The following is a 20,869-nucleotide window of genomic DNA, read 5'->3' on the forward strand; positions in this document are numbered from 1 at the left end:
GAGATGGAGTTTCACTCTTGTTGCCTAGGCTGGAGTGTAATGGCGTGATCTCAGCTCACCTCAACCTCCACCTCCTGGGTTCAAGCAATTCTTCTGCCTCAGCCTCCCGAGTAGCTGGGACTACAGGTGCATGCCACCATGCCCAGCTAAATTTGTTTTTTTTTTTAGTAGAGATGGGGTTTCACCCTGTTGGCCAGGATGGTCTCGATCTCTTGACCTCATGATCTGCCTGCCTTGGCCTCCCAAAGTGCTGGGATTACAGGCATAAGTCGCTGCGCCCAGCTGACCATTTACTTTTAATGTAATTTTTAATATATTTGGATCTAAATGTACTTACTCTCTTGCTGTTTTTGTCTCTTCTGTTTTTGTTTTTCCCTTTCCTGCCTTTAGATTATTTTTAATGTTCTATTTTATCTCCATTATTGGCACATTACCTATATAATTTTGTCTTATTATTTTAGTAGTTGCTCTGGAGCTTATAACTCAAGTCTTTAACTCATGTACGTTCTAATAATATCGTAACAGTTTATGTACGTTGTAAGGATCTTTTGTTACCTTCTAGATTTTATGCATCTGCTCTCATTCATTTCGCTAATACATGTGTTACAAATTCTACAAAATACTGTGTTTTTTTTTTGCTTTAGTCTGTTATATTTTGAAGAAATTAAAGAGCAAGGAATAGATCTTTTTCTCATATTTAACTTCTCGTGCTCTTCAGTTTTCTCTGTATCATTTTCCTGTAGCCCAAGGAACTTCCTTTAACATTCCTCTTCTGCAATTTAGAAACTGCTGTTATATCCATCTGGGGAATATTTTACTGCAGATCTTGTATTTTTTCAGCTCTAGAATTTCTTTTGGTTCTTTTTTATGTCTTTTATTTTTCTTCTTATTTTGTTAGATGTTTATCTTTAAATCCTTGATCATATTTATAATAGTTGTTGTATAGGCCTTCTTTGCCTATTTTATCATTTGTTATTTTTGGATCAGTTTCTGTACTGTTTTATATTTGGAATCTATAGAGTCATGAATCTTGGGTTACACAGGTTTGTAAAATACCTCTTCAAACAACTTCTTTTTGGCCTCCTCTTTTCTGTTTTTATTTATATTATTTTTTGTTGTTTCTCCCTGGTTCACATTCATCTTAAATTTTTTCTTTTTTTAAGACTCTAGTTACACATGTTAGACGACTTGAACTACTTAATCACCCAGGCTCATCAGTCTTATTGTTGCTGTATAAGTGCTTGCTACATTAAGAAAAGTATGTAAAAACATACATGTATATAATAATATAATACAAAATAATTTAAACATATTACAATGTATTTGTAGCTTTTTATTTATCCCTTTTAAAATACATTTTATTGAACTGACTGAAAAAGGGAGAAAAACATGTTTCAGTGGTTGAAGAACATGGTAGATTAAGTAGTTCATTTTGAATGGCTTTAGTTCCTTAACAAAAAAGTTAGTGGTGAAGTTGCATATTTTAGTATAATATTTAGGAGCTGCAGTTGGGGAATTTGAAATGGCTTTTGTGAATTATTTATTAAAATCCTATCCTACAAGAGGAATCCTGGTAATGGCAGTCTGAAAATGCTGCAGGGACCTAATTCAAGTGATAAATATATGCTTAATTTTGTGCAGCATGAATGTAAGTAACAGTGGGGAAGCCAAGCAGAACGTGGATTTTAGGTAGGGGCATGAAGGGAGAATGTTATACTACCTGATATACGCAGATGGATGCTCTCTAACCACAATTGGACCTTTGCTGCCTGCTGTTCTTAGAATAAAATGAACAGTTTTTTTTTTTTTTAAGAAATTCATTATGATGGGGGTGGAATTGGGTGAAGCAATCATAGATTCATTCATCAAAAATAATTATTTTGAGGAAAAAAATTCCATTGGAACATTTATGTAGTTCATAGTAGCCAGCAAACCAGGAATGAGGGAAATAAGGAGCTTGACACTTGTTGGTATGAGATGTAACATTTTAACATTGTTTTTTTTTGCTTAGGAAGTTAGGCTGCTTAATAAATGTGGTGCAGTGAAGGATCTTTACGATCAAGAGAAACTTTTAGCTGATTTACTTTTGTTTAATCCTGATTATTTTGGGGCTAATTCACAGTATCTTTAGTATAGGTTTTCCTCCTTATTGTTCTGTATCACATGTTAACCAAAAAGTGGCAGGTCTCAATCCATAGAGGTTTACTTGGTCAAGGGTTTAGTATGTGCCTGGGAAAAACAAGCCACAGGAGCAATTGTGACCTGTGCTTTTCTAGAGGGGTTTTGGGAACTTCAGTGTTTAAAGGGGAAAGGGCAAGCACAGGTTAAAAAAGAGGGAAAGGTAGGCAGTGAGGCAAATGGTTGCATTCTTGTGAGGCTCTGACTAGCCTCAATAAATGTACACTTTGCATGTGAAAAGAAGGAGTAGAGGAAAAAGTCATTTGGGTTGGTTCCAAGTCTTTGCTATTGTGAATAGTGCTGCAATAAACATACGTGTGCATGTGTCTTTATAGCAGCATGATTTATAATCCTTTGGGTATATACCCAGTAATGGGATTGCTGAGTCAAATGGTATTTCTAGTTCTAGGTCCCTGAGGAATCGCCACACTGACTTCCACAATGGTTGAACCAGTTTACAGTCCCACCAACAGTGTAAAAGTGTTCCTATTTCTCCACATCCTCTCCAGCACCTGTTGTTTCCTGACTTTTTAATGATCGCCATTCTAACTCGTGTGAGATGGTATCTCATTGTGGAACCAACCCAAATGTCCAACAACGATAGACTGGATTAAGAAGATGTGGCACATATACACCATGGAATACTATGCAGCCATAAAAATGATGAGTTCATGTTCTTTGTAGGGACATGGATGAAGCTGGAAACCATCATTCTCAGCAAACTATCGCAGGGACAAAAAAACCAAACACTGCATGTTCTCACTCATAGGTGGGAATTGAACGATGAGAACACATGGACACAGGAAGGGAAACATCACACACCGGGGCCTGTTGTGGGGTGGGGGGAGGGGGGAGGGACAGCATTAGGAGATATACCTAATGTTAAATGACGAGTTAATGGGTGCAGCACACCAACATGGCACATGTATACATATGTAACAAACCTGCATGTTGTGCACATGTACCCTAAAACTTAAAGTATAATAAAAAAGAAATAAAAAAAAGGAAAAATCAATTATGCATTCATCTTAGTGTAGGTGAAGGGACAATTTCTGGTCTTTTCCTGTGTCTGTGAAGATAAGCTGATAATTGACATTGTGAGGATGAGATTTGACAGAACTCAGCTTTAGAGCTAGTTTATAGGGATGATACATATCTTAAATGATTTAGGGGCTCACAAGGAAATTCCTTGTGAGTAATCTGTGAGGGAAGCCATCTGGGGAGATATGTGCCCTTCTATCGTTGTGGGAACCTGGCATATGGATGAGGCTATGACACAGGGTTGTGAATTTACAGCTATCTGGGAACAAAAAGAAGGCAGTATTGTGTGACTTGGTTCCGAAGCTTATCTTTTGCTTTGGCATAGTCAATTTGGAGACCAGAGGTTCTGTTTTCTTTTACATACTTGTACTCTATATTTTTGATTTTTTTTAATATAAAACAATTTTTTTCTCTCAGCTGAAGAACTTGCAGCTAAGTAAGATAATATTTTGAGAGATTTGAAAGTATGAAATGGCTGGCTCTGGAACTCTGACATAAGGTTTAGGATTATAAAATCCTAGAATCCTAGATTTTAAATCCTAAAATTTTAAAATATAAAAGAAGTGAAAATACAGAGAGACCTAGATTTTGTTTGAAATATTTCATTTCTTTTTGGGCATTGGCAAGATTATAATGATGGTGGAGTTTTGCAATGACTTTTGAGTGTTTCTTTTTTTGTTTCTTCAGAAATTTCTACACCCAGACCATCTTCTCCAGGTGGACTACCTGAAGAAGATAGTGTTTTATTTAATAAACTGACCTACTTAGGATGTATGAAGGTTTCTTCTCCACGTAATGAAGTAGAGGCTTTACGAGCAATGGCAACCATGAAATCTTCCAGTCAATACCCCTTTCCTGTTACCCTGTATGTACCAAATGTTCCAGAAGGTTCTGTGAGGTAAGCTCTAATTTGTTTTTCTTGAGACACATATTAAGTCTTTTGGGTGGTGGCGAAGATGTTATAGCATCATCAGGTTAGAACTTACTGTGAACTCACACTGTAGACATGCAGAGTAAACATGTTTGGGCTTAGACTGTGTTCATTGTTTGAAAGGGGCATTTGAACAATTGTATTAGTCTGTTCTTGCACTGCAATACAGAAATAACTGAGATTGGATAATTGATAAAGAGAAGAGGTTTAACTGGCTCTTGGTTCTGCAGGCTGTATAGGAAACATGATGCTGGCCCAGCTTCTGGGAGGGAGGCCTCAGGAAACTTACAATCATGGCAGAAGGCAAGGGGAAGCAGAATTGTCTTACGTGGCAGGAGCAGGAGCAAGAGAGAGAAGGGGGAGGTGCCACACACTTTTAAACAACCAGGTTTCATGAGAACTGCTATCATGAGAACAGCACCGAGGGGATGGTGCTAAACCATTCATAAGAAATTGCTCCCATGATCCAATCACCTTTCATCAGGCCCCACCTCCAACACTGGAGATTACAATTTGACATGAGATTTGGACAAGGCCACAGATCCAAACCCATATCAACAATTATGCTTAGAATATTGTAAATAGAAATAAAACTGTAAAAATACTTGTAATATTTATTTCTCTATCCTGAATGAGCATAAAAATCTGCCTTCAACTTGTCAAGTAATAGTGGTTGAAAGAAACTGGAGTGAGCCATAGATTTTAAGTTACTTACATTAGACTGGAAAGAAGCAAAATGGCTTTTTCCTCTTATGCTTAATTAGGAATAATACATTATGTCAGCTGAACCTTTAGTTTCTTTAAATGTAAGTCAGGGCCAGGTGTGGTGGCTCACACCTGCAATCCCGGCACTTTGGGAGGCTGAGGCGGGTGAATCACTTGAGGTCAGGAGTTTGAAACCAGCCTGGGCAAAATAATATAAAAATTTGCCACATGTGGTGGCACACGCCTGTAATCCCAGCTACTTGGGAGGCTGAGGCAGGAGAATCGCCCAAACCTGGGAGATGGAGGTTGCAGTGAGCCGAGATCACGCCACTGCACTCCAGTCTGGGTGACAGAGACCCCATCTCAATTAAAAAAAAAAAAAAAAAAATTGGCCGGGCGCGGTGGTTCACGCCTGTAATCCCAGCACTTTGGGAGGCCAAGGTGGGTGGATCACGAGGTCAGGAGATCGAGACCATCCTGGCTAACACAGTGAAACCCCGTCTCTACTAAAAATACAAAAAATTACCTGGGCATGGTGGCGGGCACCTGTAGTCCCAGCTACTCCGCAGGTTGAGGCAGAAGAATGGCGTGAACCCGGGAGATTGCGCCACTGCACTCCAGCCTGGGCGACAGAGCGAGACCCTATCTCAAAAAAAAAAAAAAAAGTCAGATAATGTTATTCTCCTACATTCAGGCTTTCCCTCAGTCACACTTGTGGTTATATTTGAAATCCTTATCATGGTTAGGCACTGTTGACCTACTGCTCCAACTTGTGCTTCCCCTCTTCCTCCTTCTTTCTTTTCTTCTTAGCCTGTTTGGGCTGCTATAACAAACTGCCATAGACTGGTGGTTTACATACAACAGATAATTATTTTTCACAGTTCTTGTGGTTGGGAGTTCCTAGATCAAAGCTCCAGCATATTTGGTGTCTGGTGAGGGCCTGCTTCCTGGTTCATGTGTTCTTACATGGTGGAAGAGAGTGTAAGAGCTCTCTGGGGTTTCTTTTATAAGGATACTAATCTTATTCAAGAGGACTCCCTTCTCTCTCTCTCTCTCTGTCCTTCTGTCTCCCTCCTCCCTTCTCTCTCTTCATTCATCAAAAGAAGATGCAGATTTGTGTGTATGTGTGTAAGATATGCAAGAATATGAAGATAATTTGTTTACTTGCATTATTAGTACCACTTTTCTCTCCCTTTTTCTGTCTTCATTCACTACATTCCAGTTATACTAGCCTCTGTATTCATTCTTATAGGACTTATCAGTCACATTTCCCGCCCCAGGACCTTGGCATATTATCTTTATACTCCCTAAGTAAATCTTTCCTTGATTTTCCAATGTTTTTTGTTTCATCTTAGTAAACATTTTATCATAAGAAGCCTTCCTTGGTTACATCATGTAACTCTCTTTCGTCATACTGGGCTTTTTTTTTTTTCTTCATAGCACTTTTCTTTGAATTGATATTATATTTATTTGCTTATTAGTTTATTGGATATCTTCCTCACTAGATTATAAGCTTGTGAGAATAGTTTCTTTATATTTTTCCCTGCTGTAGCTTCAGTGGCTAGGGAAGTAAGTGATTCATTGCAAGATTTTAGCAAATATTTGCTGAATGAACAAATAAGCAGACCAGGTCAAGGAAATGAGGTTGAATTTGTCTGGAGCTTGGAATATTCTCTGAAAGTTGCTTTAATCTTTTAAAAACCCTTTCTGATTTGCCTCATTCTCTAAAGTTTAGAATGTGGGAAAACTTTTGCTAAGTTCCAAGTACCAAAATAATAGCAATATAAATTTAGAAAATTTTGGTAAAAATGCTTTGAATTTTTCAGGAAAGGGTTTGCATGTATATTATTTATATGTTATCGTCTAAAAATGTCAAAATATCTTTTTAAAGAAAAATTGTTTTCAAAATGTCTTCTGTGCTATGTGTTTAGCTTCAATTTGCCAAACACACCTTGACATGGATTTAGTGTTTTGACTTGCCTCTTTATTCCTTGGGTTATCCCCTTACCCCTCAGTTTCTTAATTTGAGATCTCAAAGGGGTCTTGAATGTGTAGACCAATCCAGGACTTAGGATTTTTTTGTTTTGTTTTGTTTTTGTTTTTGTTTTTGTTTTTGAGAGACAGTTTCACTCTGTTGCCCAGGCTGGAGTGCAGTGGCACGATCTTGGCGCATTGAAACATCTGCCTCCTGGGTTCAAGTGATTCTCATACCTCAGCCTCCTGAATAGCTGGGAATACAGGTGCCCACCACCATGCCTGGCTGATTTTTGTATTTATCAGTGGAGATGGATTTCGCCGTGTTGGTCAGACTGGTCTTGAACTCCTGACCTCAAGTGATCCACCCATCTCGACCTCCTAAAGTGCTGGGATTACAGGCATGAGCCACTGCGCCCAGCCAGGACTTAGGATTTATGTAGGGAAAGTCAGATAATTATTTGCTTCCAAATCCCACAGACTCCTTTCAGCTTTTGTATTCCGTTGTTGAATTCATTTTTGGAACCACCTGACCTTTTCTGTGATAGAAAGGGCCTCAGTTGAACAATGAATTGGGGCTTAGATAAACTAATAAGTGCTGCTCTGTATAGAAGTGGGCTTTCCAAGGATAGTCTATACTATTCTAGACCGGCATTCCTTTTGCCATAACTGAAAAAGACTAGATTTAGGGATGGGTGATACAGATATTACCAGACATGTATACTTAGCTTTGGAGTAAATGAGTTGGATCATAGGAAACACGAGAATAAAGAAATTGTCAGAGGATAATAAAGAATTTGTATGTATGTGTGTGTTTGCGTGTGTGTGTGTATTGTGAATATGAAGACAATTTGTTCTCTCTTGCATTGTTAGTTCCAGTTTATTTTTGTGATTTTTAAGATAGTTATGTTTGGCCAGGTGCGGTGGCTCACGCCTATAATCCTAGCACTTTGGGAGGCCAATGTAGGGTGGATCACCTGTGGTCAGGAGTTCAAGACCAGCCTGGCCAACATGGCAAAACCCTGTCTCTACAAAAAATACAAAAATTAGCCAGGTGTGATGGCAGGCACCTGTAATCCCAGGTTCTTGGGAGGCTGAAGCAGGAGAATCGCTCGAACTCGGGAGGTGGAGGCTGCAATGAGCCAAGATTGGGCCACTTCACTCCAGCCTGGGGGAAAGAGCAAAACTGTGTTTCGAAAAAAAAAAGAACAAAAAAAAAACCCAACAAGATAGTTATGTTTATATATCATATATTGTCATAGTAAAACTATTTGTTCTTTTTTTTTTTTAAACCTAACTGGAAATATGTCTTTGTTCTTCGAGAATTGATATTTTATCTAACTTTTCATTACTGTTCTACAGACTCATAGACCAATCCAGCAATGTGGAGATAGCATCTTTTCCAATCTATAAAGTGTTATTCTGTGCACGTGGACATGACGGAACAACAGAGAGCAATTGCTTTGCATTTACAGAGAGTTCCCATGGTTCAGAAGAGTTTCAGATACATGTTTTCTCCTGTGAAATTAAAGAGGCAGTAAGTATAATATAGTATAGCAATTTGCTATAGAGATGAATTAGGGTAATATTTTTGAGTTCTAATTTCACTGTTGTATAAAGACATTACATAAATTTGGAGTATATTTCTAAAGACAAAATTAATATTTGTAATGACATAGAACTGAATGTGGAAAGCCAAGTCTGGTATATCTGCGTAGGTAGGGCACTTTCACAGCTTAGCAGTTGTCATAGAAAAATACAACTGGATGAGTTGCCTTTCTACCTTACCATGGTAGTAAATTGCTTATGCTCAGAAGGGAGACTATTTTTGCAGCTCTCTTATTATTTTGCCCTAGTAGATTGGTCCGTGTGATTTTAAAAAGTGCCTATAACGATACCTGTTTCTCTGATGGGCTTGATAGTTGCATATTGCTTTCATTTAGATATTGCATTAAGATTATTTTATCAATCTCTGTGGTTTTCATTGGTGATTATTTGTTTTGTGCTTTCTTGCTCAGAGGCTATATTTTGCTCCAGAGAACTGGCTTAATTAAAATTAAAATGCTCACATACAGCAGGTATAACAACTTGTAGTCCTTTGAAAATGCTAGTAAGTTTTTTTATAGAAATTATTAATTGGTAGATTATTGTTAGGAGAAATGGTTTAGATTAAATGCAGTTAAATACATAGGGAAATCTTCTTTTCTACATCTATTGAATTATCCCCAATTTTAAAATGTTGCACTGTTAGACACTTAGTACTTAAAACCATTTCAAAGGCATTCATAAATGGGTATGCATGGCAATGTCTCAGGTATGTTTGCTTGTGACAAAATAAATTATCAGCAGAAAATGCTGAAAGCAATAGTAATTCTAGCCTCTATCATGAAACGTGAATAAATCATTCTATTAACAGGAGTTTTGAGTTTATTTCTGGCCACAAAATGGGAATTAATGGAAATGTAGATTTCTGTGAGTTTGATACAAAGCATGATGGCTATGTCAGTTCTTGTGCCCTGGTGATCAGTTTGCTTTACACTAAACTGAACATGCACAGACACATATAATTTAGATTGTAACTGTAGAAATTCTTTATCAGAACCCATGCCTTCTGAAAGAAGTTGAAGTTTTGTGTTTTGTTTTTTAGATAAGGCTTTATCTATTTTTTTCCCAGCACTTATATATCTATGTGTATACTGACTTCTTGTTCAAAATGGTCTGATAGGAGAGTGAATGAGTATAAGTATGCTGTTAGTGTGCCTGGCATATAGTAGACAGTGAATATAAATATGCTGAAGGAATATGTATGTTTTTGTGAATGGGGGGGCTATTTCTGATCCTTATGAACTCCACTACAGAGGTGGGGAAGCAGATGGTAGAATACTGGCATTTCATGTTGGCAGCCATCATTTAACACACCTGTGTGATTTCTGAATCACTGGAGCTCAACAGCAAGGAAATGAACTTTGAAGACCTGGAGAACCTGCTGCTTGGAGAGAGAGAAATGCTGCTGCAGAAAGAAACTGAATTGCTGCAAGAGGTTTCCATAACTAATGGTATGAAACTGTCTTTTGGATTGTAGCATTCACTTGGATTTAGAGCAGGGGAAATGTTTGTTATTTTTGAGAGCTTATCATGGTAGGTAAGCAGTGGAAAAAACCGTGGGAAATTCTTGGCCAGACCATTTTGGATATAGTATTGAATAAATGCTGTTTCTATATAGCATATTTTTTCCATTGCACATTGTAAGAAAGTTATCTCCATCTATTATTTAATTTTTTTAGAGTGCATTTTAGAAAGTATTACATTATGGGGGCATTAGTGGTAAAATATATTGTTTGAAGGAGAAATACATGACAGTGGTCATTAAACCTTATTATGAGGCATTATTTCTTTTTAAAAAAATTTTAAAAATCCTCCTCCAGGTAATGAATGAGACATCAGTTCTAAATGAGGAATAACCCAGTATAAATAGAGAGCTTATGCTAGGCACTGTGCTAAGCATTAATTTGATACTCATAACAGCCCATGACCAGGTTGGACTTATTAGACAAGTGACTTTATGTTTCTGTTTGCCTGGAGCAGTTCTACTTTATGCTTATTGTCCAGGTTATTACTAATACCCTCATTTTTATTCTCAAAAGTGTTGTGGTTTGGATGATAAATTGTTTGGTTACCCTTTGTTTATCCTGTGGCTAAGAGACTGGGTGATAGAGCTGGGTTTTAAGTTGAAGTCTTCGACTTTGAAGAGCCATACAATTTTCAGTAACAACTTTCTTGTTGCTTACATATTATAAAACACAAATGTGGATTTTTGTATTTTAGTTATGTTTTTTTTTTTTTTTAATTATACTTTAGGTTTTAGGGTACATGTGCACAATGTGCAGGTTTGTTACATATGTATCCATGTGCCATGTTGATTTCCTGCACTCATTAACTCGTCATTTAGCATTAGGTATATCTCCTAATGCTGTCCCTCCCCCCTCCCCCAATCCCACAACAGTCCCCAGAGTGTGATGTTCCCCTTCCTGTGTCCATGAGTTCTCATTGTTCAGTTCCCACCTATGAGTGAGAACATGCGGTGTTTGGTTTTTTGTCCTTGCTATAGTTTACTGAGAATGATGTTTTCCAGTTTCATCCATGTCCCTACAAAGGACATGTACTCATCATTTTTTATGGCTGCATAGTATTCCATGGTGTATATGTGCCACATTTTCTTAATCCAGTCTATCATTGTTGGACATTTGGGTTGGTTCCAACTCTTTGCTATTGTGAATAGTGCCGCAGTAAACATGCGTGTGCATGTGTCTTTATAGCAGCATGATTTATAGTCCTTTGGGTATATACCCAGTAATGGGATGGCTGGGTCAAATGGTATTTCTAGTTCTAGATCCCTGAGGAATCGCCACACTGACTTCCACAATGGTTGAACTAGTTTACAGTCCCACCAACAGTGTAAAAGTGTTCCTATTTCTCCACATCCTCTCCAGCACCTGTTGTTCCCTGCTTTTTTAATGATGGCCATTCTAACTGGTGTGAGATGGTATCTCACTGTGGTTTTGATTTGCATTTCTCTGATGGCCAGTGATGATGAGCATTTCTTCATGTGTTTTTTGGCTGCATAAATGTCTTCTTTTGAGAAGTGTCTGTTCATGTCCTCTGCCCACTTTTTGATGGGGTTGTTTGTTTTGTTCTTGTAAATTTGTTTGAGTTCATTGTAGATTCTGGATATTAGCCCTTTGTCAAGATGAGTAGGTTGCAAAAATTTTCCCCCATTCTGTAGGTTGCCTGTTCACTCTGATGGTAGTTTCTTTTCCTGTGCAGAAGCTCTTTAGTTTAATTAGATCCCATTTGTCAATTTTGGCTTTTGTTGCCATTGCTTTTGGTGTTTTAGACATGAAGTCCTTGCCCACGCCTATGTCCTGAATGGTATTGCCTAGGTTTTCTTATAGGATTTTAATGGTTTTAGGTCTAACATTTAAGTCTTTAATCCATCTTGAGTTAATTTTTGTATAAGGTGTAAGGAAGGGATCCAGTTTCAGCTTTCTACATATGGCTAGCCAGTTTTCCCAGCACCATTTATTAAATACGGAATCGTTTCCCCATTTCTTGTTTTTGTCAGGTTTGTCAAAGATCAGATAGTTGTAGATATGTGGCATCATTTCTGAGGACTCTGTTCTGTTCCATTGATCTATGTCTCTGTTGTGGTACCAGTACCATGCTGTTTTGGTCACTGTAGCCTTGTAGTATAGGTTGAAGTCAGGTAGCGCGATCCCACAGAAATACAATCTACCATCAGAGAATACTACAAACACCTCTACGCAAATAAACTAGAAAATCTAGAAGAAATGGATAAATTCCTCGACAAATACACCCTCCCAAGACTAAATCAGGAAGAAGTTGAATCTCTGAATAGACCAATAACAGGTTCTGAAATTGTGGCAATAATCAATAGCTTACCAACCAAAAAGAGTCCAGGACCTGATGGATTCACAGCCGAATTCTACCAGAGGTACAAGGAGGAACTGGTACCATTCCTTCTGAAACTATTCCAATCGATAGAAAAAGAGGGAATCCTCCCTAACACATTTTATGAAGCCAGCATCGTCCTGATACCAAAGCCTGGCAGAGACATAACAGAAAAAGAGAATTTCAGACCAATATCCTTGATGAACATTGATGCAAAAATCCTCAATAAAATACTGGCAAACCGAATCCAGCAGCACATCAAAAAGCTTATACACCATGATCAAGTGGGCTTCATCCCTGGGATGCAAGGCTGGTTCAACATACGCAAATCAATAAATGTAATCCAGCATATAAACAGAACCAAAGACAAAAACCACATGATTATCTCAATAGATGCAGAAAAGGCCTTTGACAAAATTCAACAACCCTTCATGCTAAAAACTCTCAATAAATTAGGTATTGATGGGACGTATCTCAAAATAATAAGAGCTATCTATGACAAACCCACAGCCAATATCATACTCAATGGGCAAAAACTGGAAGCATTCCCTCTGAAAACTGACACAAGACAGGGATGCCCTCTCTCACCACTCCTATTCAACATAGTGCTGGAAGTTCTGGCCAGAGCAATCAGGCAGGAGAAGGAAATAAAGGGTATTCAATTAGGAAAAGAGGAAGTCAAATTGTCCCTGTTTGCAGATGACGTGATTGTATATCTAGAAAACCCCATTGTCTCAGCCCAAAATCTCCTTAAGCTGATTAGCAATTTCAGCAAAGTCTCAGGATACAAAATCAATGTACAAAAATCACAAGCATTCTTGTACACCAATAACAGACAAACAGAGAGCCAGATCATGAGTGAACTCCCATTCACAATTGCTTCAAAGAGGATAAAATACCTAGGAATCCAACTTAGAAGGGATGTGAAGGACCTGTTCAAGGAGAACTACAAACCACTGCTCAATGAAATAAAAGAGGATACAAACAAATGGAAGAACATTCCATGCTCATGGGTTGGAAGAATCAATATCGTGAAAATGGCCATACTGCCCAAGGTAATTTATAGATTCAATGCCATCCCCATCAAGCTACCAATGACTTTCTTCACAGAATTGGAAAAAACTACTTTAAAGTTCATATGGAACCAAAAAAGAGCCTGCATCGCCAAGTCAATCCTAAGCCAAAAGAACAAAGCTGGAGGCATCACGCTACCTGACTTCAAACTTTAGTTATGTTTTATAAAGGGATTTATTGGTAACATAGCGTGCATTCCATTTACATTTTGTATTTTACCTGACCGTTTTACAGAAGATGTCCAACATCTTCCTCTCTTCCCTAAAAAATAATTATGCTTTTAATTAATCTGAAGTTTTCTAGTTACATTTACTGGTCATCTGGTTGTCTGGTTCCCAGAAGTTTTCTGTTCTTTGATAAATACCTTTAGTCGTTAGTATTTGAGTCCCTCTTGATGGGCACAAACAGTTGGCAGATAGTTCAGGAACCAGGTGACAAACATTCTTACTGCTTAAGTATGTACTGTGCAGCAATGCCACAAATTTATTTTTTTATTTTTATTTTCACAGAGTTCGCGGATGAGAGCTGAAGAGGTTTGTTGTTAAAGGAAGATTTCTGAAGCAGGAATAGCAGCATGGCTGCCACTACTGTCACTGTGATGCTTATTTCACTATAAAACCCCTCAAACTGCAGGCATCAACAATGGTAGAAGGGAATCCCAGTGAGGGTGATGGCCCTCTTGGACACCTGTGACACAAGGATTAGGAGGTCCCACAGAAGGGTTAGGACACATTGGACTTGCAACACTTGGATGTGCTTCTGCAGGACTGTGCTGGAGTAGATTTCAATAATCTATGGCAAAAGAGTTGGACAATCCAGCCAGAAGTATCTTGAGGTCAATGATCTTTGTATAAGGAGAATGATATGCTAGGCTTCTGCTGAAGAATTGCAGACCATGCAAGGTATCAAAAAGTGTAGTGAAAAAAAATATAAGGAGGCACCTGTTCTTGTCACATCTTTGTGGATATATTATATAAAACTTTCAAAAGATACTTTTAAAAGTGTTGAGTCTTTTTAAGATTTCATTTCTACTAGCCAGTGTAACCATTCTATTCAAAGCAGATTTTGATGGTATTTGTATGTTTTAGGATACTATTCAGTATTAGAAACTCTGAGTGTTACATTATAGGAGCATGTTTTTTATCATCTAGTGTTAAAGGCATTCACAGATACTTCTTGATAAATATCAAGGGCATCATTGGGAAGATATTTATTCTTATTGCATTATTTTTTCTTGGGGTTGCAGATATGACACTGTATAAAAGAAAACGTGTTCCTTGCATGGGAAAATTTCTTTTTCTTTTCCTTTGAGATGGAGTTTCACTCTTGTTGTCAAGGCTGGAGTGCAATGGTGTGATCTCGGCTTACTGCAACCTCCACCTCTTGGGTTCAAGTGATTCTCCAGCCTCAGCCTCCCAAGTAGTTGGGATTACAAGCATGCATCACACCTGGATAATTTTGTGTTTTTAGTAGAGACAGGGTTTCACCATGTTGGTCAGGCTGCTCTCAAACTCCTGACCTCAGGTGATCCACCTGCCTGGGCTTCCCAAAGTGCTGGGATTACAGGCGTGAGCCACCACACCCAGTGGAAAATATCATTTCTAAACAAGTATTTATTTAATTGATATGTTAGCTAAATGCCTCATTTTGGAAGATAATTCAGAAGTTATCTAGTTAGTGTTTTGTTTTCCTTAAATCAATTGATTTTTATGATTTTTAAAAAGTTTCCTGGTAATGTGCCTCTTCTTTTAGCTCCTTCCCGTGAATAATGTATTTGAGCTAGTTGTTTTAAAAATTTTAATACATACCTTTCAAGGTGCCTTTCATAGAATGATTTTTCACATTTATTTCTTGGGTGAACTTTCTGTTTTTTTTTTTTTTGAGGCAGAGTCTCACTCTGTCTCCCAGGCTGGAGTGCAGTGGCGTGATCTCAGCTCACTATGATCTCCACCTCCTGGGTTCAAACGATTCTTCTGCCTCAGCCTCCTGAGTAGCTGGGATTACAGGTGCACGCCACCACGCCTGGCTAATTTTTGTGTTTTTAGTAGAGATGGGGTTTCACCATGTTGGCCAGGTTGGTCTTGAACTCCTGACCTCAAAGGATCCACCTGCCTCAGCCTCCCAAAGTGCTGGGATTACAGGTGTGAGCCACCATGCCTGGCCTTGGGTGAACATTTTCTTGGTATATGGTGTTTCTAAAATAGTGAGTTATCTTTCACCAGTATTAATGAAAAGACTTCACCTTGGAGAAACTAGCTATGTTATTTATTTTAAATAAATACCTTTGCTACTTAATAACAGTGTTTGGACTCTTAAGATATAATACATATTTGAGAATTTGGAAAATATTGAAATAAAAAAGAAAATAAAAGTTGCTTAAAATTCCGCCATAGTTAAGATTTTGGTGTATCTCCATTCCAGATATCTACATGTGCTCTCCTCCCTGCCTCTTCAAAAACAACAGCAACAAACTCAAACAGATAGACAGTTTTGTGTTTAGTGTTTTCTATAGATACTGTTTTCTGGAGAAAGAGTATATTATTTATCAATAAACCTTTTCCTTCTGCAAAGAAATGCCCATTCAAGACTATTTGTGTGTGTATGTGTTTTAATAAGTGTGACGTATATTGAAGTGTTTGCCATCCAATGTGTTTTTAATTTCCTTTCTTGATGTACAGTTAGCCCTCTATATTTGTGGATTCTACATCCATGGAGTCAACTAACCATGGCTTTAAAATATTTGATAAAAATGTATGGTTTCATCTGTGCTGAATATCTATAGCCTTTTTTCCTTGTCATTAGTCCCTAAAAGATACAGTATAAAAACCATTCACATAGCATTTATATTCTATTAGGTATTATAAGTCATCTAGGGATTAAAGTATATGGAAAGATGTGTGTAGGCTATATGGAATATTACACAGTTTTATATAAGGGACTTAAACATCTATGGATTTTGGTATCTGGGAGTTTTGGGGGGTCCTGGAAACAATTCCCCATGGGTATTAAAGGACAACTGTAATTGGTTATCCAGTTTGGTCTAAGATACTGATAGTCATTGTTTCCGAAGTTTATCTTGTTAATTCTTGGATTACTGTTTCAGCTTATTCACAGTCTCTAGAATTCACAATTTATTTTAACTCTCTTGGTAGAAATGGCAACTTGTAAGACATAGTATTAAATGCAATTTGATTGCTGTTAATGAAATTAATGTACTGTCGTGTTCTTTCTCCAAAAGAGAAATAGATGGAGTCTCATTTTTTTTTCTCCATCGTTCTCTATCACTCTGGCTCAGCTCCATACACTTAACCCTTCTATAAAGAATTTCTTGAAGCCTTGCCAGATGCTTTGGAATTTGCCAAGTTCTTTGACTTTTTTTGATATAGCCTTCTGATGTGACAAGCTGGCTGATCTGACATAAAGAATGTGGAAAAGAAGAGATGGGAAAGTGGAAAAAAGAATAAATATGGGTGGGGTTTAACTACCAGTATATACAAAATTACATACAGGTGTTCTCCTGTTTTCACATACAGTGCTTTCTTAAAAATATGCTTAAGTCCGGAAGTAGCCAGAAAGAGTCATGGCCCAAAACCCCCAACAGCAGTTAGTGTGGCCTTTCCACAGTGGGGAATGTTGTAGGAGTTATTAAGAAATTATTTTAGGCATATAGAGAGGAAAAGGGGTCCTTGGGAAATTTTCATTTTTTAAAGCATCTCTGGAAAAGTTTCTTGTAAAGCCCCAGCTCTTAGAGCCAGGCCAGCAACCTATGATATACAAATGCCAGCCATTAGAAACGGGGTCCACCCATCATGGCAATTCCCAGGGCCTTCTTGCCCTTGCCCCACATGTTCCTGGCAACATGGCTGCCCACACATATCCTTGCGTGTGGAGAGCATCATGGTGCCCTGCATTTGCATATTAAAAGCTTGGGTGGGAGGGCCAGCTTTTTGCGCCTGCTACGTGAATTGCATGCCTAGTAAAACCCATCCCATGAGCCCTGTGCAAATCAGACATCACCTCCTCCAGCCTCTGCATATATACCTGGTTAGTATCCATGGCAGGTGGTGTTCTGTCTCTTGACTTTGGAGCCCCTCTCCCTCTGTCTCTGTATAGGGGAGCTGCTTTTTTCTTTGCCCTTCTTTCTTGCCTGTTAAACTCCCTGCTCCTTAAAACAAAACTAAATATACACTGAAGTTAAATGTATAAAAAACAGACAGTAGACTTTATATTTCATTTAGGAGTAGGAAGTGGAGAATACCCAGAGAACTAAAAGTAGTTTAAAGTCTCTATTTACACTTGACCTTGTAGGCATAGTCTTCATTGACATATTTCTAGCATATTCTTTGGTTCTGTTTTCCTCTATAAACACTTAAATTATTGGGCTAAATCCAGTAAGTATCCAGCTGAGGCTGAACCTTTCTGCTTTTAGCTTATCTAGTGATTCCCTCTCATCCATCCCCAAGCACATTCAACTTACATTTGCTGGAGTATAGGCTGTATGTTCTCTCTTGTATTTCTGGCACCTAGACTAATACTTGGTATACAGAAGGTGCTCAAATAATATTTGTTGAATGAGTTTATTATTGTCTTAATTGTATAAGTTTTGAGGCCTACAGTTCTTATTAGCATAAATCCTTTGCTGCTTTTTAAATTTTTACTCATATAAGATTAAAATGGGGATAGCATGGTAAAATACTGAAGAAATTTTAGGAACATTATGATATAAATATGGTGCTACTGCAGAAGTTGAACTTTAGACTGGCAGGTAGGATTTCTGTATAGTTGTTAAAAGTTAAACTGTTAATTTGGCATTGGGAAGGCGCTTTAGGGTAATCATTGATTAATGGGTATAAATGTGGCAATTGGAAGTTTTTGAATGCGTTAGACTGTGTGTGCTTGTACAAGAAAAAGTGGCAGAATATGTGAATAAAACAAAGGAAAACAAAAGACCTCATACTTTAACAGACTCTTCTGTTATAGGGAGTATTCCTGTTTCAAGCAAGTTACAAATATTGTATTCCTAGACTAATACAGTTCAACAAGTACTTTGAATTCACTTTATCTAAAGTGAGGGATTTATTAATATTCACAGCATTCTTCTTATCTGTACTTCCCAGTGTGACATATTGAAAATATTTTTTTAACCCTTCACATTTCACCTTGTTTTCATTGTCAACCTCTGATCTGATGCTTCTTTTGGAACCAAGAGGGAGAATAACTTCTGGAGAAGTGGTGGATTTAGAGTACTTCTTCACTTTAAGGAAAGAATATGAGCTATAAACACAAATACACACACATATGTGTATACATATATATATATGTATGTATGTATAAAAGTAGTCACTAGAGTGGCCTAATACCGATAGAATAGATAAGAATAAGACTATTTCAGCACTCATTCTGGGAACCCAACACTTTTATAGCACAACAACATTGAGTAAAAATACTGGTAGCTCTTTATGTTACTGACTGTATTGCTAAAGCCAGTCTTTGCTTTATTCTATGGTTCTATATCTAGCCCCAGAGGCTGAGGGAAGTGAAGAGAGAGCTTGGAGACTTGGCTAAAACCTTGTTTGTGAGAGAGTATTGGGAAGATTCAGATACCAACATCATTTTAGTAAATTATCTTAGGATACATTCAATTTCTTGTATATTTTGAAGCCTAGAAATTCTATAAATAAATATATTTTGTGAACTTAAATTAGTTCAATATCTTTATCACCATGTTTAAATGCCAGAGTTGTGAGAAGCAAACAAATATTTGAAAGATAGCTTTTTTTTTTTTTTTTAAAGTAAAAGGAATTCCTTCTTTCTTTCTTTTTTTTTTGGAGACAGAGTCTTGCTCTGTTGCCCAGGCTGGAGTGCAGTGGCGCAATGGCTCACTGCAACCTCCACCTGCCAGATTCAAGCAATTATCCTGCTTCAGCCTCCCGAGTAGCTAGGATTACAGGTGCGCACCACCGTGCCCCGCTAATTTTTTGTATTTTTAGTAGAGATGGGGTTTCACCATGCTGGCCAGTCTGGTCTTGAACTCCTGACCTTGTGATCTGCCTGCCTTGGCCTCCCAAAGTGCTGGGATTACAGGCGTGGAGCCACTGTGCCCAGTCCTATTGCCTTCTTCATTCTTAAGATGCTCAGATCCTAGTTGCAGCTCCTAAATCATAATTCTCTTCTGGTCTCCAGTATGTATGCTGGTGGTGCTTACTGTTGAACTTTATCTGTATATATTTGAAAACCCTCCTCAGATTTGAACTTAAGTTTCCATGAAGTGAAATGATACCCCATTATTAATTTCAAAGTAAAAAAATCTGTTAATTTACTTCTTAAGTGATATTTCTGCAATATTTCCCTTCTTGGACTTCACATTGATGATAGTTTTTAGGTTGTAATAATTCAGAGTTTGGATGGTCTACATTTACCATCTACAGTTGTTTACTCCCTCTTTTTTTAACGCACAAGTGATGAAAATGTTGTCATGTAATATCTAAACCACTGATAAATACTTAGACTATATATAAAAAATATATATATTCTGCTAAAGAAAATTGTCTTGGAAAATTATAGATTCAAGAGTTAGGAGATAAGTATATCAGAATGCAAATAAAACCTTTGTCTAAAGGTATTTCCTTTTTTATTCTTTTAGGTAAGCAGAATTTTGTACAGTTTCTGTACAGCATTCAAACGTTCTTCCAGACAAGTGTCTGATGTTAAAGACTCAGTTATTCCTACCCCCGACAGTGATGTGTTTACCTTCAGTGTCTCCTTGGAGGTAAAAGAAGACGATGGAAAAGGAAACTTTAGGTGAGGCATTTGGAAAGATTAAAAATTAGCATTGTGTCTGGAGTATAATATAGGCACATATAAAGTTTCAAGAAACTATACAGTGTTGGCATAAAGCCTCAAACTGATAAATATTTGGCTGGTGAATTAATATTTTTATTCTTGTGCTTGTCAGATATTTCTTTCCTTTTTTTTTTTTTTGAGATGGAGTTTCGCTCTTGTCACCCAGGTTGGAGTGTGCAATGGCACGATCTCGCCTCACTGCCACCTCTGCCTCCTGGGTTCCAGTGATTCTCCTGCCTCGGCCTCCTAAGTAGCTGGGATTACAGGTGCCTGCCACCATGCCTGGCTAAGTTTTGTATTTTTAGGAGAGACGGGGTTTCACCACGTTCGCCAGGCTTGTCTCGAACTCCTGACCTCAGGTGATCTGCCTTCCTTGGCCTCCCAAAGTGCTGGGATTATAGGTGTGAGCCACCGCACCCAGTCAGATACTTATTTTCTTAATGATTTAAAAAATACTGATACTATAGAAAATTTAGTAAAATAATAAAAGTAGAATAAAAACTATGATCTTGTCAGCCACAGTCACTTTTAACATTTGGTCTGTTCCCTTTGTTTATTTCTAGGGGACTTTTTACACAATTGTATACATATACCTTTTTTTCTTTATGTTAAGTGTTATCAAAATTGTTTTTAACAGTAACTGATAATATATGG

At 37.7% G+C, this 20,869-nt stretch overlaps 1 protein-coding gene across 10 annotated transcripts in view; it reads left to right on the forward strand.

The window, feature by feature from the left end:
• RABGAP1L (RAB GTPase activating protein 1 like) overlaps positions 1–20,869 on the forward strand; it is an 865,831-nt gene that overhangs the window by 62,383 nt on the left and 782,579 nt on the right. For all 10 annotated transcript variants that reach the window (XM_063627303.1, XM_063627307.1, XM_063627305.1 and 7 more), the window contains exons 4-6: positions 3,907–4,117; positions 8,192–8,366; positions 20,016–20,173. In XM_063627303.1, the coding sequence (XP_063483373.1) occupies positions 3,907–4,117; positions 8,192–8,366; positions 20,016–20,173 (544 nt within the window). The remainder of the gene's footprint in view (positions 1–3,906; positions 4,118–8,191; positions 8,367–20,015; positions 20,174–20,869) is intronic.

This window comes from Symphalangus syndactylus, chromosome 12 (assembly GCF_028878055.3).
Source record: "Symphalangus syndactylus isolate Jambi chromosome 12, NHGRI_mSymSyn1-v2.1_pri, whole genome shotgun sequence".
Taxonomy (NCBI): domain Eukaryota; kingdom Metazoa; phylum Chordata; class Mammalia; order Primates; family Hylobatidae; genus Symphalangus; species Symphalangus syndactylus.